Here is a 27,092-nt window from a genome sequence, read left to right as displayed (position 1 = left end):
CATCGATGTTTAACATCTAAGCAATTAACATAGCCATTTAAACATACTGAGCGTTTTTACAACCACGATGAAAAAAATAATAATTTTTTTCAAATAGACAGCATACAATTCGACGAAAAATGTATTTGTCGCTTTATTGATGTCCTCACGAATATCACCCACTGGCTGTGAATAAACAGCGTCCCGATAGTGGAAAATCTTGCTTAAAAGTGAGTTATGAATTGTAAAAATCATTAAAAAAAATTCGATAAGAACTTCACACCAAGTATCTTCTGGACATCACTTTTATCAGGGACAGGTAAGCTAACAATTCAGCTTCATGATCACAGTAATGCTTTCAATTTTTTTTTCCATTTTGTCTATTTTCCGTTTCTAGATAGTAGCATCTCTGCTTCCCCTGCCTTCCATTGGTGAGCTTTCAGTGGGTAATTTAAGTACCATTCATAACGACAAACCTTCCTTACAGCGGCCAATGCTTATGTGAAAGGCTCACAAAAAGACAGTATCAAGGGCAATAGAAGGAAGCTGTTTTAAGAAAAAGCAAGGAAAAGACGTTTAATAGTGTCCCCATTCAAGAAACGAGCACGGGCAGATTTTTAGATGACACGAATGATGGTTATCTTTACAGCAATTATTTAACTGTTATATTCGTCGTTTTATTAATATCTAATTAAAAATAATCGTAACATTAGTATTTGTTAAGTTTTACAAAAAAAAACAAAAAAACTTAATATTATGCACTCTTTATAACTACACTGGAAATTGTTTTGTTTTGTTGGGTTTTTTTTTATTTAATAATGAATGATCAAGAGTGTGTATGCAAATTGAGACATACATATTTATTTAAAAAAAAAAACCCATTAAAATGCGTCATACATGAAACATATTTCCAATGTGTGTGTTTTTTATTTTATTTTTTTTTTTTTATCTGGTTTTTCCAGGTTCGAATCTGTTTGGCGAGAAACACCAGGCAGGAATGGTTTTAACATGTCGCATACTCATACGCGAAAAGAATAAGACAAATGCAATTCAACTCTGATACAGTACTGTACTATTTTGTTACCATGGCAACGTGTCAAGTCTGTATGGGTTCCTATCAAAGTTTGCTTAATTTGATTAACATATCTTTGAAAGGATTTCATTTGAGTGAAAATGTCAGCCGATTGTTTTCTGTCTGCACGCCATATTGTGTAATATATTTAATAATGGCAATACATGTCCACTTCCGGACGGCTAACTAACTTCCGGCACTGACAGGCAGTCGTTATCGTGAGCATGTGCAATACCTAAGTTGACAACAGAAAGAAATTAATGAACATAGTATATCATAATTCCTTATAGGACAATGGATCGAAAAATGACGTGGGTAGTTGACAGGAGTTCTAACGAAGAGCACGCGAGATTCGCGCAAATATATCACGTGTCAATTAGGCGTTGATTGTTTGGTAAATTATCGACTGGTAGAGACTGTTACTAAATGTCTATTGTATTAATTGAACCAATAAAATGGTACTAATTGTTCCTATTCTTTCCCGTTCCGTCAGTCATTCGTACTCCAGATGCGTATATACTACATTCATGTCAATTTCAATGTTAATATCACGAAATCGATTACCGACAAATCCGCTGGTGGCAACGATCTATAACAGTTGTCAATTTCCTTTGTGAAATCAACAGGTTGTGACTGTTTCATCTAATATAGTTACACTATCTAGTTTGCTGGGTTGTATGAAAACCCCGACAGGTGATAATGCTTGGATATTGATACTTTTCGACCTGGACTAACTGTCATGATGACCTCTATATCACACAGGAAAGTGTTACTTAATCATTTGTCACGTACATGTTATATAATGGTAGACTGCGATGTCGTCATATCTTCATGTATGGCACTGGACAATGATTTTGATAATAACATTACGTACGCTGTGCGATAAAATGTCAGACTAACCCTGTTTCGTTTTAAAATGTAGAACGCAGCGTCCGGAGTGGTCAGAAATGTAAGATACGATTCGTTTTCGCGCAGATCTCTGAACTTAAAAGTTGAATTTGAACAATGGGATTTATTTCTTACATTCTAATGTGTTTATGTTTGCAAGCTTTTGATTTAAGTTCTTCGGTCACTGAAATTAAAGTTGGAGTCCTGCTGATGACAAGTGCGCCAGAGCCGTTTGATCTAAGGCGGATAGGTCCCGCGCTTGACATCGCTTTTGAACAATCTGAGAGTCGATATGGAATCAAATATAATGTTTTCGTACATAACTACACTGAAGGAACATGTCCTAGACAGACCACGATCGGACACTATGCCGAACTAGCTTATCAACAAAATATCCAGGCTGTCATTGGTCCAGCATGTTCTCAATCCTTAGACGCTGTTGGAAGGTTGGCACAATATTTGAAAATGCCCATAATAAGTGGAGTTGGAGATTTGATCATCAGAACTGGACCTGAGATGTATACCACGTTGACTAGGACGTGCTACAACCTCGGCAAATTTTCAAGTAAGTTTAAAACAAAAAATCCAAACTTACTTTGACTGCTGAATTTATCCAGAAATGCAGTAAACTTAGTTCGTGCATTGCCAAAATTTATCTGAGTGACACAATGCAAAAATGGTGCACGCAGTTTCATTTGAATCAGAAGTTATATCCAAGAAGTGCAATTCGCACACTCAAATATAGCGCAATGCTTCCAGCGCTTAAGGCGCTAAAATAAGATTACCACTAAAATAGGTACGGTTACAGTAAGCATTGTGGTGCAACACATTGACTTAAAGTAAAGGTATACAGTTCAAAAATAATAAGAATTGATAAGAATGTGTTACTTATATTCGGAAACCTGTGATATATTTTTAAAAAGAAATAATACTGTTTTTAAGATTACGTATTTTCGATATCAACTATGTGTATTTTGACAGCGGTATAATTGAAACGAAATGTGAAAAGTAATGTAGTTGACATAACTCCATAACTAGATTGTAGACGTCTGATGTTCTGTATTTCTTTAGAACATAGTTGTAATCCTTCTTGTCCCATTTCATAATTATTACAGGTCTCCCGTCCATACAAAATCCAGTATAAAAACCGCACTTGTGAAAGAAATACCCATAATTCAAGTTATATTGAACGTAAACACACAATTTAAGAAAAAGACCTACACGTACTACTACTATACATACTTAAAATCTAGAGATCCATCAACAATTAACCCGCAAAAAGATGTAGTTTGAAGAATGTTAAAGATCTGAATAGCATCATAAATATTTTTCAGTGTTGTTTTTCGATAAATTTGTAGCCCTTCATTTGTCGTTTACACTATTTGTGTACTACACTATTACCTAATACATTAAAATTGCTATGTGCCATTTCGAATAGTATGTTCACGAGAAAAAAAATATATGTAATATATATTAGATAAATGTTTGATCTACATACTTAACGTAATGCATATTCTGATAAAGATATCACCCAGAACTATAATTCCATTTCGGCAATATGAAATACATTTGTAGATATCCTGGATTATGCATAACAATTAGCGGAAGAGAATATTATTTGAGTTGTTTATACACAGATACCACCAGTAGTTAAAAAAATCAATGATACTTGAAGGATTGTGTCCAATATAGCGTTTTGAAACTCTGGAATAAATTAGAATTTTCTATTCCTCTTTTCTTAAGGGATAATGTTTAGAATAATCTGCCTTTCCGTGCAAAATTCGTGGTCCTTTGGTTTTTTTTGTTTTTGTTTTTGTTTTTTGTTTTTGTTTTTTTTGGGGGGGGGGGGGGGGGGGGGGTCATATTTATATTGAACACCTTAACTTCTGACTAAACAGTTGACAAAAATATGACCTAACGGTGCGTAATGCTACCATTTCTAGGTCTAACAATAACCATATAAATAATGTTTGAAAAAGCTACTAGTCCATGGAGAGTAAAATAACCGTATAAAACAACAACAAAACTAATAGGGCAATGGAAGCGGATATACATTTCCGGGATTTTGCAAATAAATAAATTTTATGATTTCCTTAATATCTGATAATTAATTGAAAAATTCTTGATGAATAGATACCACAGTTACATGTAATTCTCTATAGACGATGGTATGGTTACTGCCTCGGGCTATAATCGATCCTCTCCCGACAAGTCCACGGCTAGATGATATCAACGGGCTTATACGCCTAAAGCGAGCAGTCGATTACTAACTGGGCAAATTCTCCATCTGGACCAATCAATTTACGGCTGACAATACTTGAATCAATAAATTACTGACAAAGCTGGCATGGCATAAAGCAAGAAACATTAACCTGCCAAATTATCGCTTATGTTACAGAAATAATTTAAAAAAAAACAAAAAAACGCTTGATCAAAATTACTTTTGATGGACGATGAATAATGTTTTAACAGGAAATATCTTTTAAAAATGATGAACGGCGTAGTTTTAATGCTGGTGGTTATAATGTAAAACTGCTGGTGAAATAAATAAAAGAACTAATGCGATTCAGCACGGATAACAAAATTGTATCTGTTTGGATCATTTTTAGTGATAAAACTGCATTTGAATCAGAATTATAATTTTATTAATGTGTCATTTGAAAAGATACATCCACTTATTCAACTTGCATTCAATCTTAACTTTATTTCATTTTTCACTGTATATCTGCATTTTGCATTTACCGCTACATTGCCCAATCACATACTTCATCTTGACCAGTAACGCCACCTGTCGCGTCATATCCGGGGCCAAAAGAAAATCATACGGCTATACCGAAAACATCTTCTTGTTATTTTGCCGCGATGGACATTAGTATTGCGTTATCACAAGGAGACAAACATACCACAGTCTCTCAAAACAAACTGAACCGGTATCATCGTTCCTCAGTAACAGATCTCAGCAGGTTGTCTTGGATGGTGAGGTATCGGAACAATTGTCACTTATAAGTGGGGTACCCCAAGGATCAGTCCTGGGTCCCCTACTCTTCTTAATTTTCATAAATGACCTGCCAGCATCTGTTTCGTCTAAAACCAGGTTATTTGCAGATGACTGTATACTGTATCGTGAAATTTACAACTCTGAAGACTCCAGTGCTCTACAGAGAGACCTTCATAAATTATCATTCTGGGAAAAAACATGGGGTATGGAATTTCATCCGGATAAGTGTGTTTCACTATCTATCACTAGATCCCGGTCTCCAATTATATCTTCATACATGCTGAAAGGCCACACCCTGGAAAATGTAAAACATGCTAAATATCTGGGGGTATCATTTACCCAAAACATGACCTGGGACAGACATATTGACAACATAACATCAAAGTCTAACAGAATGCTAGGGTTTCTCCGCCGCAATTTAAAAATAAATAATGAAAAAACAAAATGTACTGCATATAAGGCCTTTGTACGATCTAACCTTGAATATTGTGCGTCAGTATGGTCACCACATACCAACAAGAATATAAACATCTTAGAACGAGTTCAAAGAAGATCTGCTCGATACATCACAGACCGACACCACAATACATCCAGTGTGTCTTTGATGTTAGAACATCTTAATCTGGACACACTGGAAAAACGCAGAAACAACATCAGACTATCTATGCTCTATTAAATACATAACCAACTAGTGGAAATAGATGCAACACCATACATGAAACCCCTAGCCAAATCTACACGCTCTTCCATGCACCCCTTTCAATATCAGCAATTCTCACCATCTACAGACTACTACAAATAGTTTCTTTCCAAACACTATACCCATCTGGAACTCTCTACCGCCAGACACTGTTACTGCTGAATCCTTAGACAGCTTCAAGCGGAAGCTGCTCAGGACCTCCACTAATTCCCAATCCATGTAGCTACCAACCGTACACATGAAACTCGTACAAGCTGAGGTCGTCCCTAACTGACCAGAGGTGTTGATAGGAGGTTAAACGATACAAAACAAAACCAACCCGCAACGGAAGAGCGGAAGTTAGACTAAAGTGATACGTTTGAAAAGGCATTGACCATAAAGCGTTTATGACTGTTTCTCCGGAAGTAGGATTACCATGGGAACCGAATAGTGTGTACGGTGTGACAGCAGGAAAAAGTAGTATGATCAAGCTGTGAGGTAAAAACATGGCTGTGTGTAGGGAAATTGTGCTTCATGGAAAATATTGTATAAAACATAACACATATGGAAGCTAGCATGCAGTTTCTCTGTGCATAGGTAATTAATATAAAATAACCTATATATATAACTATATATAACATCTTCACTTTTACAACTTCATATGAAGATCTCTTGTTCTGATGACCTAATCAATGTATATTTCTCAGACTAAAACAAAAACTTATATATATATACCTCAGTATAATTCGTCCAGATCAATTGGCCTTCGTCTGTATGAAAAAACCTACTCACAATGACTAGAATTTGAACTTCGATTCCAATCACCATCTGCATCATAAAAGGTCACTGGTAACTAGCCTTTTACATCAGGCTAATTAACGTATCGGGACGGCAAACTCAAGGAAGTTCAGCATGTTAAAACTGCACTTCGTTCCAATGGCTACCCAGAATAGATGTTTAAAATTCCCAGAAAGAGAGAGAAGGACAACAACAAGGACATAGGGAAAATTACAACAAATGTTAACATCACCATTCTGTACATTCGGGAATTATGACTATGTGGGCGAATCAGCAAGACATGTAGGCGTACAGATGAACGAACATCTCTCTAGATCATCACCAGCCATCCACGACCACTGTAACAACACTGGGCACAACATCAAACCGACATAGTCAAAGTTATGGGTTCACTTCATTAAGTGCAAGGTGAAAGAAGCTACATGTATCAAATTTAAAAAAAAAAAACGACGGCCAACTCTGAACAGGGACAAATGGCTCGAGCTCCCACGAGTGGACCACCTGCTCTTATTGTCACCCAAGGTTTAGTGAGTTAGTGAGTTAAGATCACTCACTCAGCTTAGAAGGCCAAGTGATTTGGTCGAAATATACTGAGGTTCATAAGTTTTTCTTCTTGTCTGAGAAATATACATATATGTACAATTCCCTTACACACAGCCATCTATTCAAATTATACGCTTCCCTCTCAACCTTCTCATCGAAACGGAAGTAGAAAAAGATCAGAATTGACCCATTCTGGTATATTTCGTATATAATATATTCTGGAATATAAGACTTAATGCCATGGACACGTAAGTGCGTGCAGTATGCACTGAAGCGGCTTCCTTTAGTCGGTCACTTTAAAATAGACGCCGTCCTTAAATGACCTCGTGTAGAATGATACAAATTCAAACCTGCTGACATCAGTCAATATATAGATAATGGAGGAACAAACAAGTCACCGGAAGTATTTAAACTTCCATCATCCGAGCCACTATTATTCGCAATTAAAGAAGCGGAAGTGAAACACCATGAGGAAGACTGTTGTTGAAATGGTTGCGAGTGATTCCTGAAAGTCGAAATCCGGACGTATCTAAAAATTTCTTTATCTCAATCAGAGTTGATATCCTGTCCAATACAATAAAAGTGTTGTGGTGTATAATGGTTGAAAGGGTTCAGTAACCGATATCCGTGAACGTTTCACTGAGGTGTTCCGTAAAGGCGCCATTGTCCGATGCCATTCCATGGAGGAACAGCTGCTTGTCACGTCACGTTATGTATACGGATTATTACATGTACTTTTATATATAATAAAGTCACGCGTGACCTGACGCTATTGTTTTTAATGTCTTAACGGTTCATCAGTGAAACAAGGCTGAATTAGAAAATACTGAAGTTCGTTAGTCAAATTGTAATGAGAACATCGCGAAATAATTATTCTTTTGTTTATCAAATCGTTACAATACAGCATGACATTTATTTCAAACTTGGTCACACTGTAGCATGGTAATGTTTTACGGCCATGATACACAAGACAATGAAGCCACGTGGTAAAAGCTTTCTTGACAGTAAACGTGTGTAAATACAAATTAAAACAAGGCATACATTTGAAGATATAGACCAATACGATAATGTTAGTGTCTTTTTAAACCCTCATATATAACTGCTGAACAAGGGATCTTTATCATATGTTCCTATTCGGTAGAATCATACAATTGTGTGAATATTTGTTTCCACTGATCATACAAGAAATGGTTGAAGTTAAAAAAATGACAATATTTATTTCTAACCCAGCAGAAGCGTTCACAGATCACGATTGGCTAATGACCGTGAATGCTCTGGCATGGGAACCTGTTCATTAATGACATGACAATTTCTATGTTATCGATTTTTCTTCTTTGTTAACAGAGGCGCAATAAATTGTTTTTATGCTTGTCAGCGAAGTTACTTCAAATCTACGTTCTATTTGTTTTTTATTATAATTTCAATCTTTTATATAAAACAAAACGAATTTCCGAATTCGAAATCTAACTTGGATGTGTATTGGTCACCTTCTATTGGCTAATGATCTGTTTACTGTTGCAGAAAAATCAATACTTACACGTGTACGAAGTAATACACTCATTGTCAATAGGTTGTTATTGGGGGGTGTCCTCTGGTTATTCTTGAGGATGTGTGGATCTTAGCATATGAAAAATCTTCATGTAAAAATACAACAGAATACTAACATGTACCTCTAAATGAAATGCTCAAAACGTATTTTATTTGAACCACTCAAATTTTAGCGTAAAATCAACTCAAAACATATAAGGGGAATGATGAATTTGCACATCAATAATGAATGCCAATAAAAAAAAAAAAAAAAAAAAGATACAAATAAAATTAAACTAAAATTATCGCAATTATAATGTTTTCGGAATGTTTCCAACACGAAAACCGCAAAAATACGTACGTTTACAGTACCCAAAGCCAAAGAAATTCAATATTTATAAACATTAAAGATGCGTATACAATGCATGTAATAAAAATGAATAAAATGGTACCCATAGTATAGAAATATATTTAATTAACCCTCAAAAAAAAAAAAATAAAAAAATAAAAAAATAAAAAATAAAAACGTCCTGTAAATGATCGCTTTCAAGACCACAAGTTACGTACCAAAAACAGGCGGAGCGCGATAGCCTTAATAAGAAGGCAGATTTTTCTCATTATTTCATTTCATAGTTATTGCTTTTTTTTGTTCTATCAGAGGGAAATGTCGAAAACTTTGATAACATTTTTCACATATCTCGGATTTATTATAAGCATTCGTCTTTTGTTTTTCCAGCTTCCATCATGGGTCTGATGCGCCAGTACAGCTGGAGCCACATTGCCGTCATCTATGACGTCGATTACATCTTCTTTGAACTGGCTGGTGGCAATCTTGTTCGCGATTTCCATAACGATGCTTCCTTTCCACGCCCACTCGACCTTCAATTTCAAGCCTCCAAGCTTGTTGACCCAGGCTCTCTGTTGATCGAGGCTAGCAAGGAAGCGAGATGTAAGTTGACAATTCATAAACAATGTTATAACCTTCTCTACAATCAAATGTGTCTTCAATAGCGCGACGTTAAATCTGTATGTTAGAAAACAATTGGTTGATGTACCTACCTTAGTAACTCTACTTATATGACTGAAGAAGAAAGAAAGCGCTTCAATTTTAGCCTTATTATACATGCGTGGGGATTCTTTGACTGCTTGAGTACAGAATTAGTCTTCAGTTGTCATAAGACTAAGATTAAGGCACTAGCTTTACAACATGCCATGATAAAATAAAATCATTGACTGAAGCATAGATATCAATTAAAACTAATAAAATGAAAATTGAAAAATTTGAATTCAGAGAAAATACTGTATAATCATTCGTGAGTACGTTTGTCGTTGTTTCGGGCATTTTAGAAATCAACAAACTGAGGTTCAGCATTTCAACGCAATTCATATTATCTATTATTGAGGTTTCTTGTCAACGGTTGAAACCACAAATATGTATACACCACAAATATTTCATGGTATACAGTAAGCGGTTATTTACTGAGAAGTTTTATAAAAAAAATCATTCATGTAGTTTTTAAATACAGCATAAGGTATATAAATTAAGTAATTAGGTCAATGTAATATCATTTACAGTCGTTGTGATTTTCTGTGACGCTGAACTTCTCAGGACATTCATGTACCGGGCCTTCCAGTTGGGGATGGCCAATGGAGGCTATGTGTTCGTCACCATGGAACTATTTCCTAGTGACTGGCTTGGATACTACACCGAATTCCTACGCGGTGAGTAATCAAGTCACTAATTTACTGTCTATACATGATGTATTATGTCAATAGTATGCTGTTCTCATACATGCTTACCTAGTTTGCTTCAAAGTTATATGTACTTGACACTAATAAGGTACCTTTGTAATAGCTTATTGTTTTATTAACAACTTTTGTAATGGAAATAATAAGTATTACAGAAATATGATGTAAAATTATCATTTTGTAATGGGCATATTATCTAAATGTTACATTTTAATGATGTTACTTTATTACTGTTTTATAAGATATATATATTTCCCCTTAATTCATTAAGTAAGATTGTCTCATTTTGCGAACCCTCATATTCTTCTTTTTGGAAATGTTAGGTACAGTATTGATGGAATATTGAATAAAGCCGTATTTCACAACTATTGCGTCATGCATCTTTATTGTTTAATCGATGTTTGGTTTTGATTTTCGTCCCTGCCCTTCTTTTCCCCAGGCAACATCGATGAGTCATATGCTCTTCAAATCACATTTTCCCTCTTAATACCTTGTATTTTTTATTTTATTTTTTTTTTCACAATACTTCTAAAATATAATTTCATGGTTATTCGAAGACCAAAAGTGTTGATACTCAGAAGATGGGATCGCACGTTCTATTTCTTTTGTTGGTTTTACTTATTTTGTATACATTGCATAAATGTGTCTCTAACCAGGTGACTACATGGACGCCGGGGTGACCAAGGCCTACGAATCCGTTTTGATTCTAACTTTAAGTCAACCCAACACTACCGAATACAACGCTTTCGCTGACGAGGTCAAGATGAGGGCACTTAGGGACTATAACTATGACTTCGGAGAACAAACAGTAAGACATGGAATATTTATTATCTGTTAAATACGTGTATTCATGAGGGTTTTTACCGTGAAATACGTATAACCGTGAGGGGATTTACCGTGAAATACGTATACCTGTGAGCAGTTTTACCTTGAAAAACGTATACCTGTGATGGTTTTTACCATGAAATACATATAACCGTGAGTGTTTTTACCGTGAAATGCGTATACCCGTGAGGGTTTTTACCGGTAAATACATATAACCGTGAGTGTTTTTACCGTGACGTATACCCGTGAGGGTTTTTACCGGTAAATACATATAACAGTGAGGGTTTTTACCGGTAAATACATATAACAGTGAGGGTTTTTACCGAGAAATACGTATTCTCGTGAGGGTTTTTACCATTAAATACATCTAACCGTGAGATACATTAATATTGTATTTAATACAAATATTTAATATTTTGGATACTATTAAGACGTAATTATAATGAGAAGTATGTTTTCAAGACAAATAGTTAAACCATGGAATTTAGGGGTTTTTTCCACAGAAATATCCATCTTTTACGTCAAACTCAAGCGGAGTTTCTTTAGAACAGCCTTCTTGCCATGTTCTTAAAAAATGTCTAATAATGGCACTTGTGATGTTTGTAATGCCTCACGAGCATTTTTGATGTTTGAAATGCCTCCCGTTATGCCATACATGTATTGTGTGATATTATTCAAAGACAAATTGCATTACAAGGTCAAAATAGAATCAGCAGTTATACGAACATTGTACACGAAGTCAAATTCGGTCCAACCAATGCTTCTGTGATGTGCTAAAGACACTTGTGAGCATACTTAAGATGGTTATTTTGAGCAATATATATTATAAGCATAAGCTAAATGTGTTTCCCTCAATGTGCATTCTTTGCATGTTTTGTCGAAATTTACCAACAACTAATAGCATGCCAATTTCAAGGTCCATGGTTAGCGGTGATACATACTAATAATTGATCAAGTTACTTCTGGTAAATTGACCATAGTATTGATTGATAACCTTGTAAAATATCACTGGATTTATTATCGAGATGACTTTTAAACAATTTCTAAAATAAGTTATGTCCCTTTCTCTAGAAATCACATATTTAGCGCTCAGTTCTGGATTTGGAGTCTATCTCTTGGAACAAATTAGACGTGCCGTGCTGATAGTAGATTACACGTTACACATTATAGAGTATATTTATATAAATCCTTTATTTGGCCTAAAATTCAAATGATAAACATATACTATTAGAAAGGACTGAAATGTTTGAAACCACTTGTCAAGTGACAAGACAAAAAAATAAAGTGGTGTAAAAAACATTATCATATCTTATATTTAGAAAATATATTTTAATTGCAAAATTTTGTTCAAACAGGTGAATTATTTTGTGACGGCGTTCTATGAAGGCGTGCTGTATCTGTCCGAAGCCTTTAACCGGACGTTAGCGAACGGACAGAATATAACCGACGGTTTAGCTGTCTCTCAGAAACTCTGGAACAATACATATCCTGGTAAAATATCACCTCGAAAAAGTTAAACCATTAAGCATACTAGTGTTTTATGTTAATGTACTTTATGTGAAATCTTAGTAAATTATCTAAAGCTGCATCATTATCATGTTGGTCGGTAATTTTGGTATTTTTGTCAACAATAACTTTTGAATGTTAGATCATTAGATATAACTGTATTTGTTTTAAATAAGGTCAATTTTTTCAACTAATGTTCATTATATATCTTGTAAATAATGTGATATACAGCTCAAAGATGTTTAGAAACCATTTGGTGTACTCTTTCCATAATTAACTGAAAATGCTTCTTTTTGTCAGAACCGTAGTTAAGCATTGATGTCATTTTTTTAGTTTCATCGGGGTATGAAACAAATTTTGTTTGCAAACTGTATTAATCCGCGTATAATTAATTTTTGAAAATGATTTTCTAATTTAAAACATGTTTTATGTACAATTTTACTGGTTTTAGATGAGATTCTTTTTCTCAAATCAATACGCAACGTCAATTGTCGTATTGTGACGTCACATTTTTCGCGCCATTCTCGGAATTTCTTTCATAGAAGAATGAAAAGAATTTTCGACCAATCACATTTGAGTATTTACCATGAAAACAAAGAAAAATTAATTATTTGATATTAACAGTCATGTTAACCATTTATTAAACAACTTAGGTTTGCAACAACCATAGTTTGTTTTCAAGGAAATAAAACAAAAACTGCGAAAAATAATATGTAGAATTATTACTGACAGGTATATCTGGTACTGTGGCGATTGATGAAGTCGGGGATAGAAGGGCAGACTTTGATTTTCTCGATATGGCAGATCCATCCACGAGAACGTTCCGGGTAGGTGTCTCTTTGCACGCTGTTAATTGATTGTCGGTCATATTTCTTCTCACATCGTTCTCAGAATATAATGCTTTTTTGAGAACAACTACTATCCGAGTTCATTCCAGAAATATTTCTCTTAAATTATTTTGGGGGCCGTGATGGCCGAGTGGGTAAGGTGTCCTGACACTTTAACACTAGCCCTCCACCACTAGGTTGCGAGTTCGAAACCTACGTGGGGCAGTTGCTGACCGTAGTCCGGTGTTTTTTCTCCGGGTACTCCGGCTTTCCTCCACCTCCAAAACCTGGCACGTCCTTAAATGACCCTGGCTGTTAATAGGACGTTAAACAAACACAAACTTAAATTATTTCCATGGTTGATAGAATAAAAACCACAAAATGTAATATGAATATCATAATGCAAAGTGAAATAATTCTGACCTAACGTGAGAACATGCAAATTCAATAGAACAAGCGGACATAAGGAATGTGTCCTCTTGCGTTTACACATAGGTCTTTCCCATGTTACACATGCTTACCCAGTTTTACTTAAAGACAGGATGGCCAACCTTGTGATCACAGTTAAAGATTTTAAGGTACAAATGTAGAAGGTAGGGTATTTGACCAAATAGGTAGAATCATTTCAAATTTACATCTACCGAACTTTGCTAAATATAATTTCCCTATCACCACTGTTTGAACATTTATATCCCATTGATGTTCAACACAAGTTATGCTTGTTTAACAACCCATTCCTTAAAAATGAATACTTAATTTTAATACGTGGTAAAACAATATTCCTTTTAATCTTTAAATTTGATGTATCACTGTTTGGGAGTTATATTTTCTGATGTGGTTTTGGCCTTAATGACGTCACCTACCGTTTGACCCTAAAAATACAAAACAATCTACAAAAATATCAGAATGGATAAATTTCAATTCTTTACAATAAAAATTGTATTGTATATGAATGGCTACAATTTTCATCTTCATTGTTTTTGTGTATGTCCAGTGCACGTTTAAATGATTTAGTTTTATCTTGAAATAACATCTGAATGCATTTCTCTTTGTATACTTATGCAATGAAGCTATCCTTAATTAAAATAATCACTAATACCTATATATAATAAAATGATGAAAGGTAAAATATTGTATTTCTTCTGTCAGTGGTAACATCGTAATAAACTGATTTTATATTTAGATACATCTTTAAGTTCATTTTAAATTATATTTTCTAGTCGGTTGGTACATTCCTAGGATCAAGCTTGCTGTACGTCCCGGTGCCCGGGGTGGCTATTCACTGGCCGAACGGACTTCCGGTGGACGAACCAATATGTGGTTATGTAGGGGAGAAATGTATCCCTAAAGGTAAGTTATACTTATACCTGTTTGAATGTGGCAATATACAATATACAAATATGAATCAACGTAGTTGGTTGCCTATCTGTAAATCATCATTTTTGTTACATGCCATCTAGTTTTGTTGTCACTCTCTTCCATTTGAGAACGTGGCATTCGTATGCTTTGACATAGATTTACATATCTGGTGTTGTCGATAAGGCAGAGAACTATTTCTCCTCCTGGTTTAGTTTTCCTGTGCGTTTCCAGTGTGTATAGAATATTGACCATGTGAAATTTTAACAAAAAGTGTACATGACTGTGAACTAGAATTATCCAGTAAGAGTTTTTACTCTTTAATTTGATTGTTTCAACTAACACTTATCTAAACATCAGGCGAAGCAAAAAGACACATATTCGAAAATCAGCATAGGGATAAATGGCTACGGCATGTTCGAGTTAAATATCTATTGTGACCCTATAACTCGGCCGTAAGATCAGGTATATAGCGTTCCCTCGGGTAAATTTCAACCATTCTAGGGAACAACCAACCAATTGAAAAAATATATTTGTGAAACAGCCCCTGTGTATAGAAAGTTGAGCCAAGGATAAAATGTCTGGCAGCCACTGATTGGCCAGTATGTTATGAAGTGAGAAAATAGATATGTAGCCTGATAGGTAACTATCAATAAGAAATGTTGATATAAATTTCTTAAGTCCGATTGATTTTTTCCCCAAAAATTCAGGTAATAATAATGAACAGGTAAACATTTAAGATTTTTGAGAATTTTTACTGCGAAATTCACCTATTTTCAAAATGGCTACCCTGGAGAAAATTTGAGCTGAAGGACCCAACTTTTTTTTTGATTAGGTGTTATATCAGACCCTAAACTTTTGTTATAAGCAATAATTGTCATATTGAATTCAAGAATTTGAATGAAATACTCCAAAACGTTAACACTGAAGTCTATGGTTGGTCTCTTCTAGTAATATCATATTTGTATATTTTTCTTACTCAAGACAACAACACAACTCTTATCCTGGCTGTGACTTTCGTCTCCATAATCGTACTGGCGTCTGTAATCACTGTTCTTGTCTACAGGTAAAGTATATTTGATATATAAGTAGAGTTTTACTTATCATTATTATCGTTAGTTATATATATATATATGTTATATAGCCAATTACATTTTAATAGTTTGATACATATTCCATTGTTGTCTCTACATACATTTTGCGCATCTTGCTTGGATGTTCTATCAAAGACAAAGTACTATGTATAGATTGTAGTGAAGTAGTAGTTAATGTTGTATTGTTTATAAAATTATGAATTATCACGGGTTTAACATACATGTGAAGAAACAAATACATTTTTAAAAGAAATTGCCAAAATTGCTTTGTTGATCCCTAAAGGATCACTGTGACACTTGTATTTCCATTATCGTATTGTTTGTTGTACATATTGAAATGAAATAAAAGAAAGTTTAAACTGATCATGTTTAATTTGCCAAAGATGAAAAAAACTACTGAAATGTTAACAAAACGTCAGATTTGCACTGAGTAACTTGAAAAAGAACAACCAAACGTTTGAAGCAAAAACAAGAACAGCCTCAAAGTTATAATGCATTGTCCTTTTTATTATTTATTCTTTATTGTATTTGTAAATGTATTTTTGTTCGTATATTGTTGGTTCTATTCCACAAAGTGACGAAAAATGACAAAAGAACCATTCTTATTTATCACTTTTACAGTAAGGCAACATACAAATAAAATAAATACATATCTTAACATCACTGTTATCTACGTGGATACTAGATTTGTTTACTGATTCGCTTTAAAGTTTGGTTGATTCATGACAAAATCTGTTTTACAGGAAATTAAAATATGATTCCGAAATTGGTAAAAAGACATGGCTGATACCCTGGGAAGATGTGAACATATCAAAGGGGGAACACGGCGGTTCAGTTCTATCACGATCTAGGATATCCCTTTTGGCAGCTGACGGGAAGGTAAGAATTGAAATAAGGCACCTGATGCATTTCATATCCGTAAAAAACGTATTGCGTTATGTGGCAAGCTTGCCGACAGCTACATGTAACGGATGATTACATGAAATAGATATTTGACAAGAAAATTATTCACGGCAAAAACAGAGAATAACGATATAATAACCATCTTTTGTTAACTCAGATCCTCAACATTATTTCACGGAAGAGGCGTCATGAAAATGGGAAAACTCCGTTGTTGAAATTAGGGGAATTTTCGTTTAAATAGCAACTCTGAAAACGGAGTAGATTAGATTCTGTAAGATATACGTGTCACAATAAAATTCAAAGACGACAAGACCATTTCTCAGAACCAAATTTTATGACCGCTAAAATTTCCCGCTATGCGGTATCTTAAGTTGATATACATGTGTTATGGCAGTCATTTCATGATTTGCTAAATCAGTTACCTTTGAATTTATGATTAAAGGTAGATAGGCTAATGTGTCTGAAAAAAAACACCAAATATTGATATTGTATCGTGTCGTTAACCTGTTTTACACAACCAAGAATGAGCATAATGTTAAATACAAATATAAATATTATATATATATATAAAGGAGCTCGTAGCAATTTGATATTATTATTTAAATTAAGGATCGTGAAGGTGTCAATTTTCGTTCAGTTCGTAAAATACAATTCTACATACCTAATTACAATTTGAAGAAATATGGGTTCTTCTCTTCAAATTTAATTTACTTACTTCCTTTTGCTTAGTATTTAATGTTAGCATATCTAAAATATCAAGGTTTGAATCCTCAAATATAAGGAAAGTCACACAACTAATAGGTCATTAATTGTCTTGACACAGATAGATGACGTTGCCCAACACCAACTCTTCACAGCTGTAGGACACTGCAGGGGCAACGTCGTGGCCATCAGAAACCTCAAATGCTACTCCATTGACCTTACCAGAGTTGTTCTCCTGGAATTCCATCAGGTAAGATATTTTAAAATCACGGGAAACTAAGAGGTTGTGCTATCAGCATAATTATATATATAGCATTCTAGTTGAAATAGTCTTATATGTGACATGATTTCGAAAGGTTGTACAAACGACACGCAATATATTGACATCCTTCATGATGTGTTTATATGTATAACCTTACGTTATCTCATTAAATGAGTAATTTCTTTCACAAATGATCTGTAGGATTATATATATTGCCTCTATAATTCGATTCATAAAAAAACATTTCATTGCTTTATTCAAATTCCGAATTGATGTAGGTAAAATATAACCTCAATATATGAGCAATCAATAATCTCCATCGACAACTCTACATTTCCACGATGACCTCACGCTTAAGATTAACCACAAAAGGGTGGTCGGGTAGCACACTGGTAACAGAAATTGCCTTTCACCTAGGCGACAAGGTAGATTTTCCGTTCGAAATTGAAAATGTTTCGGGTCCCGTGCCCAATCTTCTGGGGTTTTCCAGGTCCTCCCATACTAAGACCCGTCACGCGCTTCCATTCATGACAACAAGTGATTGTTGATATATGTATCACCTGTTTTGCAATTGTAAAATAGAAAAATACAACTTGACTAAAGATTACAAACCTGACAATGCGTAAACACAGAATGCAACCGAGCAACATTTTTCTGAATAATGTCTAAAACGAGATAATTTTGTTATATTTCCTTAGCTCCAAAGTGTGCAGCACCAGAACTTAGCCAGATTCACCGGGGCGTGCATAGAGCCTAAAAAATGTGCTATATTAATGGAATACTGTCCGCGAGGAAGTCTTCAGGTGAGTGGTGCGGTGGTTAACAAACTAAGCTTTAAATAAGGTTATATACTTATATACTTATTTCGCTAATTAACTTTTTTGAATGCATACAAATAACCCTATCGTGCATTTAAGTATGACGTATTGTATAACATAAAATATTATGATGTCACAATAAATGTCTGTCATGCTTAAATAATTAAAAACATGAATAAGAGGAACATAATAACTTACGCCCATTAGGCTGTTTATACTGATTCCTATTTTTAGATAAGATGGTAAATGTATATTGCATTTAAATACTGGGCTATTCTTGCTTAATATTCAAAATATCAATTTCCATTGAATTTAGGACATCATTGAGAACGATGATATCAACCTTGATTGGACGTTCCGCTATTCACTCATATGGGATATAATTAGAGTAAGTAGTCGATTTAACATAATTTAATTAGATCACGTGATGGTATCTTCGTATTCTATTGTGTAAGAGAAGAAGACGTGACCTGTTGCTCCCTTTGTACATCCTCATGGGTCTTCATTTAAATCTATAGTTTGTTCGTAGTCTATCTTGCTTTATCGACAGCGTGTTTGAAATACGGTTTTGGCTACATTTCAGGTTTTTATACATGTTTGATGTTGATGCAATGTTTGAATTTTAGAAAAGAGTGAACCATGTGGTATATCCGCAATAGATTATTATAGCTCTGAACATGAACAAGTCTGCAATCTGAAAATGTACTTGCAAACTAGGACGTTTTGATGATCCGAACATTTCTGATGAGCCATCAGTACGTACAATCATCAGCTAAATCATTAAACGTTGGTACTGATTGGTGATTTCAGTTACTGATATGACAATCTAGCAAAATATTGAAAGAATGAGCGTTTTTTTAATTGTATACCTCTGTATCCAATATCTGGTCACGGAAGGAAGTTTAATTAAGAATCGCATTTGAAATGTTAATGCATTGTTTTATTTTAAATATATTTTAGGGAATGCAGTACATCGAGAACAGCGCAATGAAGTACCACGGACGATTGAGCAGCACAAATTGTGTGATAGACAGCCGATTTATGTTGAAGCTGACCGATTTCGGTATCCCGACGGTTTTCCTCCTGGAACGCCTGACCACTCTCAGAGAAAATGAAGCTAACAACAATAGTAAGTAGAAACATTATATTAGGTTTCCTATAGATATGTAGGATAAAGAAAATCTCAAACTCGTGGTTATGTAGTGAAGTATTGAAAAAGATTAACACATTCAGTATGAAGTACCCACGAGTTCAGTTTATCACGTGACTCATATTCATGATAATATAATTTAAAGCTGTCAAACTCATTTCTCTATAATATAGGCCAATTTCGACTAGGACGCGTACGATATGTCTACTCAACATAGACACTAGTGCGACGTCATATATATATATATATATATTGTGACGTGATCAATTATGTATGGCATCACAGTAGTAGGTCTAGATTTGTATGACACCGTCGTATTACATGGCAGAAGGGACCAAATATGTGATAAATGTATGTACACTTTATAGCGGAAATCAATTACTGCCATTGCAGCTACTGTAATGAGTTTAAAGATGTCTTTGTGTGACATAGCGGCAAGCTAAATGGCTGGTTTCTTCTGTTGTAACAGAGTTGCTATGGACAGCTCCCGAGATACTCCGATCAGACAATCGGATCGTCCATAGTCCAGTGACGTATCAAAAAGGTGACACATACAGCTTCGGAATAATACTACAGGAAATAGTACTACGGGGTTGTCCTTACGACGAGATGGACTACACAACGGATGGTAAATACTAAATTACTACATCATAGACGGGCTGATGATGTTTAATAAGAAAAGGGAGAGAGACCCGATCAATATTGAGATTGTTCTTTACATTACTTGGCCATAACACAAACTTTCAGAATATACAACCGTGATTAAATTTAGAGTGCAGAGCGGTATCTAAGCTTTGGCGTCATAACGTGGACATAATTCAAAGAAATGTCTATCATTAGTTTCACGTTGGTACATATGCCATTTAACGGACGCTTTGCTCTGAAAAATAATTGAGCACCAATTCTAGCCCAACAACATTAAATGATGATACAAACGGTGACGTCATTGACAGAAATATATCAACATAACTATATAAGCAAAACAAGTATTCTCTGCCTAACAAACCCTGTCTATAAAGGCCACCTGTAAAACATGTCTTTGTATATGAACCTCTACAATAAAAAGCCTTCTGCTTATAAAAAACCTTTCGCTGTTTTGATAGAGATAATAAAACAGGTCCAGGCCCAGCCGGACAAAAACACGCCTTTCCGACCTATAGTTCCAATGACAGCCTGCAGCAAAGAACTTCATTTCCTCATGCAGACGTGTTGGACAGAGGCATGGGAGGACAGACCAAGTTTTGACACAATTGCTTCCTCCTTCAGGAAAATCAATTCGTATGTACAAATGTGTATGTGATATTGTGAACAAGTAAGGAAAATAGTATGTTTTGTCAAGACATTTTTGAACTATTCAGAAATGTCTTTTAACGTTTGAAACTACAGTAAACGCGTACTCGTACATTTGTATAAGCGCAAACCAAAGAGGGCATTCCATTTGCACAATCATGAACCAGCGTATTAAGTCGTTTCCCGGAACGGACTGTAAAGAAAATAATGCATTCAAAACTAGCGTTGCACAAATATTCGCTTGTAAAGTATCTGCTTGACACCAGATCTTATGTAACCCTTGATGAAGGTATCGCCTTGACAGCATATCTTATGTGGCCCTTGAAGTATGTATGTCCTTGACACCAAGTTTTATATGGCCCTTGCTGAAGGTGTCTCCTTGACATCAGATCTTATGTGAACCTTGCGTTTGCGTGAACATTTAATCCTATACAAAATAATGTAAAGACCAAGTTTTGTATTAATTATTCACTAAAGAAAAACTTAACATTTTGATGCTCTAAAAAAAGATGTTCTGCATAGATGTTGTCGTAATCATTATTCGCCAAAGAGACATTGGACAATTTGGTATCACGAGAGGTGATATACCATACAGTACTGCCCCATAGTTAGTTCGGTATCTGATTATTTCAGAGGAACCAAGGGTAACATCATGGATAATCTGATGAAGCGTATGGAACAGTACGCGAACAATCTTGAGAGTCTAGTACAGGAGAGGACAAACGCCTATCTGGAGGAGAAGAAAAAGGCAGTCGAACTCCTCCATAGGTTACTTCCTCCGTAAGTTTCATTTGCATCTGACGTGCTGATCTAGATACATGCAATGTACGTAAAATTTGTGATACGTCATCAAATCCTGTTTTGTCAAGGACGTTATTTAATAGGTTAATAAAGTTCATGGGTTATTCGTCACTGTCAAAGGTAAAAAAAAGGAAAATCCTCAACGGATTTGATTTAGCACGAATTATCAGGGTTTAAAACGTGATAGCAGTAGACTAAAAAGTATAAGTAAACTATATATGTTTTACAGATCTGTAGCTGACCAGTTGGAGGCTGGACAACAGGTCCTGCCAGAGACATACAAGTGCGTGACTATATACTTCAGCGATATCGTCGGGTTTACGACCATCTCAGCCAAGAGTACGCCCATGGAGGTAAAATCAAAACATGCTTTATCATTCTATGTTATCCGCTAAAAGCTCGCTTAAAACTGCTCATTTTTACTTAACATCCATGTAAGATCATATTTTGTCGTAACCACTGATGAATAGAACGAAACAAAATCAATTAATTATAGAGTATTGCAAAAACACAAGGCTACTCAGATTTCAATAATAATAGCCAGTCAAGTTGTTAGGCGAAAAGCTAAAATACAATATTACTGAGATATTATGAAACCTATTCTTCAGGTTTTCAGGTTGGTAAGTATGCGTTTGTATCGACTTTGGTACATCACTACAAAGTATTGCATTCACTTTCATAAAAAACATATGCAAATGGACTTGTCTGATGAAGACGCCATATTGTAGTCATCGAAACGTCACCTTTATAACCAAATACTGTTTGAGAAATTCCCAAAGTCTATTCTCCCTTATATCATTGAGGGTTACTAATACAAATACTCTAAGACGGACAAACGCATACATTGAAAACTTATGAAACTTTACGGACATTGCCTTTGTTGCAGGTTATAGCACTGCTGAATGAGCTGTATACATCCTTTGACACAATCATCGACAAGTTTGATGTCTACAAGGTAACACATTTTGCTGTGTCTGGTCCCGGATAATCTATAGTCATTATTTCATTATCTTAATTCTGCATTTAATTTGCTTTATTCATAAACGTCAACTTCAATGTAATATTCAATCATGAATCTGTTTAATTTTTTTAGAGTTAATTTTCATTGTAATATTTGAAACATGCCTACTCCTATGTATATCTTTGAAATTCAAATGTTGTATTCCCGATAATTCTTCTTCGTCATAGTTAATGTAATAATCTGTTTAACATGAACATGTCATACGTTACCAGATTGATTCCTCTAAATCAAATTGTCAAGCTTAATACAATATATGAACTACCAGGTCGAGACGATTGGTGACGCATACATGGTAGTCTCCGGATTACCAACAAGAAACGGTGACAACCACGCAGAACAGATTGCTAGTATGTCGTGTGAGATCCGGAAAGCCGTTCTTGGATTTAAAATTAAACACCTCCCTGGAGAGTCTTTGAAAATTCGGATAGGACTACATTCAGGTATAGAAGAAAATTAGATGATAAAAGTAATGATAACGATAACGAAAGGTGACAGGGTAGCTGTGTGTAGTGGCAACCCCTCTACAATTGTACTACCACATCAATTTACGTTGATTCTGGATGAGAAATCAATTGATGTAGTAAAAAATAATATTGGATTTTTGTAAATGTTTGTTACCATCAAGGTTAAAGTGTTAGCCTAGTGGATTGAGGCATATCAATTTCCGATTCAGCATAAATAAAATTAAAGATTCTGATAGAAATACACATCGGGAAATGTGTCCGCTAATATAATTTTGTGTATTGGTCACTCCAGGTACAGTTGTGGCCGGAGTAGTAGGACTGACCATGCCTCGATACTGTTTGTTTGGTGACACAGTGAACACGGCGTCACGGATGGAGTCTACGTCAGAAGGTATGTGTCGGGTTAAACCTCATGTAGTTGTCTGAATGCGTTCGATCACTACCCTGTGTTTTTGTATTATCCTTGGGCAAGGCAGTTAAGCCCAGAATTTGGGGGTTTTAAAGTGGCTATCAGCTACTACAAGGCGACTTCTCAAAAAATTGCCCTGGCTGTTCACAGGGTGAAAAAAAGCCAGTAAATACGAAACGGCAATATATTCGAAGGGTCAATCACACTTCCTGAACAATAAATATTTCATAGTTAACTACATGTAAGTTTGTTTTTATAGCATTACGGATCCATATCTCCAATCCGACAAAGGTGATCCTCGACAAATTCAACAAATTCTGGATTGAGGATCGAGGCGAAATCGACGTCAAGGTCTGATATATTTTAATTATGTATATCATATGTATATTGCACAATAAGATATATTATATGAATTTAATGGATGATTACTAAATCTTCGCGAATAGAAGTATGATATCATATTATAATAATATGTAAAGATAAGCTTAAATATATACATATCGCTATCATAACGATTATTTAATGACTCTGAATACAGATTATGTAGTGAATCTATGATAATTGTAGTTGAGTTGAAAGTAACAGAAAAGATATTTGCAAAAAGGATATTGAAAAATTTATTCTGAAATACTACAAAATTAGTCCTCAATCTTCCTCTAGAAATGGTAAGTTCGAATACTTTTATTTATTTATTTATTCTTCACTCGTGGATCTTTTTAGAACAACTGAAACGTGGCATTAATTATGTATATCTAAAAGTTTTATTCTTTTTCTTATTTCCCTGTAAAAAGACCTGTATATGAAAATATGCCTAATCAATAGTTTGCTATTTCTAGGGAAAAGGCGTGATGAACACGTATTGGCTCAACGAACCGCTGGAAGATTTACTGGATTGAAGAATATGTAAAACATACAATCACTACTGTTACAAAGACAGCCGCACTCTGCCATTTTGCGAGCTTTGAATTCGCAATCAGTTGGACTTGAAAAAATACAGTCAAACTTCTTTATCTTGAAATCTGATAATTCAAAGTAAGAAATATGTTCTGTCCATAAAAGGTTTACATACTCGGGATATCTTGGAGTATTTTATGGCCCAGTATATTCGAGAAAAAGAGGTTCGATGGTATGCTCATATCTATTTTATGAGGGAAATATTGACATTTTGCCTTTAACGTGATATATATAATACCTGTATAAGGAACCACACGATAAGTATTCAATGGCGTACTTACTATCGTAAAGGCATAATATGACGGTTTTGGTTACGCAGAAATACGGACGTGTAAAATAAACACAATTCCAGAAATACGGACGTGTAAAATAAACACAATTCCACCTCACAATCACTAAAACGAGTGCAAAATTTGAATATAATTCAACGCGGAAACCTTTGGAGAGACACGAGGAGAGAAAGGCCAGACGTTCCGGAAGAATAAGCCTAAACGGAATGAAAACAGATCTTTTCTAATAAAATGTCAAAACGACCTGATTTTGTTTCAACTCCAAAAATTATTTTCGATGACGTCAATTGTCTTTCGGTTTGAGCTTCCATAGAACTCCGCTTAAATGGAAATTTTCAGGCTTGTTCAGTAGTTATCAAATAGAAGACAACTCAAATAAATAACAACAAACAAAAATTACACATTTTATGTTGGGTTTAGTTTTTGCTAACTGTTATGATTATGTGGCAAATGATGGCCAATGACTTCAACCACGCTAGCTAATGAAGTTGGGGAGGAAACTGGGAGCAGAAAATTCCCCCCAAAATCATAGCAGATACTTACCAATACTATTTGATATCTTTTGAAATCAAATTTAAGTCAAAGGTCAAAAAGCATGTAGCAGCAATCTGTTGTGCAGGAGAAACTCAGCTACCTCATGGTCTGTGGTAGAAGTCTTGACGTTTCCTTAGTGAACCCTGCGAACATACAATGGAAAAAACCACAGCGGACTCAGATTTCCATCTAAATTGGGAGGGTGGGACGGCATTTGTATCTCACACGCTAGCAATGGCTACCAAATATCAGGAACTGCCAAGGGCGATAACTCTAATTGCAAATATGGAAATAAACTACCAAACCAAGGGAAGTAACCGTACAGGATAAATCAAACTATATTGCTACCTAACAACAACTTACCAATAAAGAAATTAACAAGCAGTCTTCATTATTATAAATTAAATTATATTCTAGGAATAATTTTTGAATATCGTGCAGAAAGGGTATTCATGTAATATTCAGGAAGTATGTTATAGCTCAATGAATATTATTGAAATCTTATAACTATGAGAAATGTGTAATATTATATAAACCTGTACCGTGATGTTTTGCATATTGTTGCATGTTTAAGCACAGGCGTCGGCGTCTGGTTATTATTCATAGAAAAAAAACATGATCCCCATATTCCTTCATTACAATATATTGACATTGTTGGAGAAGGTGCTCATTTTTTCTATAAATATTAACCAGATGCAGACGCCTGTGGTTTAAGGTATGTTTTAACTTAGCATGAACTATTTATTTAAAATGTAATTTTGATATATGTTGAAGCTGAACCAATGGGAATATTTTGTGCTCTGATTGTGAAATTAACTTGATTACATTTGCATAATGAAAAAATGACGATAGCTAGCATATGTCTGAAATGATAAAATGGCTTCTTTTTCAAATTTTATTTATTTACAAGTTTTGTTATCTTGATTTAAGAATTACTGTTGGCATGGATATAAGACACCTTACTATTGAAGGGGTCCTTTTAAAATCTGAATCATTTGAATGATCACTCAGACACATGTGTGTTAGAAAAAGTCAAACATAAACAGCAAATGTTTTGCATGGTGGACACAACAAATCTCATCCACTCTTTGATTTTTTATGCCTTTCAACAAACTTGCTAGCATTCGAGAGCACACGAATATTACATTGAGAAACTTGGATGTAAATATATATATACAAGAAGACGCCATGACAAGAGTATGAATGTACAGATTCTGGTGATGATCTGAAATGTAACATTGTGTTATCTTACACATTGTAATAAAATATTACAACACGGACACCAATGTTTTTATTATGATATTTTATAGCTGTCATGTAATCATGTGTGAACAATTCATTTTGGACTCTTAATCAGCGAATACACGTAACAAAATTCAGGACAAAGTTCTGTGATGTGAGTTTTTGCAACAATCCTTATGTCCAACAATCGTAATAGAACACACAGGACTGAACAGAGACTCCATGATTGCTGGACTCAGTCTGGTTAACGTTCATGAAACACTTATCATGGCCATACAGGAAACCCGTCCAGTGCTAAGCCTGTTGTGTGACGAACCTACAGGGTCGAAGGTTGTGCGATGAACCTACAGGGTCGAAGGTTACATGTATGTGACGAACCTACAGGGTCGAAGGTTGTGTGACGAACCTACA

At 34.9% G+C, this 27,092-nt stretch overlaps 1 protein-coding gene across 1 annotated transcript; it reads left to right on the top strand.

The window, feature by feature from the left end:
* The first annotated feature begins 1,691 nt into the window (after window positions 1–1,691).
* LOC117337918 (atrial natriuretic peptide receptor 1-like) lies at window positions 1,692–25,304 on the top strand. The gene is made up of 22 exons (XM_033899063.1): window positions 1,692–2,504; window positions 9,221–9,433; window positions 10,060–10,206; window positions 10,890–11,041; window positions 12,414–12,549; window positions 13,297–13,391; window positions 14,612–14,741; window positions 15,732–15,813; window positions 16,585–16,720; window positions 17,568–17,696; window positions 18,407–18,511; window positions 18,843–18,914; window positions 19,487–19,655; window positions 20,146–20,304; window positions 20,780–20,954; window positions 21,600–21,746; window positions 21,997–22,120; window positions 22,654–22,722; window positions 23,054–23,228; window positions 23,545–23,643; window positions 23,921–24,012; window positions 24,498–25,304. Exons 1-22 carry the CDS (start codon window positions 2,057–2,059, stop codon window positions 24,555–24,557), a joined length of 3,114 nt encoding a protein of 1,037 aa, XP_033754954.1. The 5' UTR covers window positions 1,692–2,056; the 3' UTR covers window positions 24,558–25,304.
* The last annotated feature ends 1,788 nt before the right edge of the window (window positions 25,305–27,092 follow it).

This window comes from Pecten maximus, chromosome 11, assembly GCF_902652985.1.
Source record: "Pecten maximus chromosome 11, xPecMax1.1, whole genome shotgun sequence".
NCBI lineage: Eukaryota > Metazoa > Mollusca > Bivalvia > Pectinida > Pectinidae > Pecten > Pecten maximus.
This window is presented reverse-complemented; position numbering and strand designations above follow the sequence as displayed.

Coding starts and splice junctions, on each gene's coding strand:
- LOC117337918 (XM_033899063.1), top strand. CDS start 2,057: ATGGGATTTATTTCTTACATTCTAATGTGTTTATGTTTGCAAGCTTTT. Junction 21,747..21,996: donor CTCCATAGGTTACTTCCTCC/GTAAGTTTCATT, acceptor TATGTTTTACAG/ATCTGTAGCTGACCAGTTGG. Junction 22,723..23,053: donor ACAAGTTTGATGTCTACAAG/GTAACACATTTT, acceptor ATGAACTACCAG/GTCGAGACGATTGGTGACGC.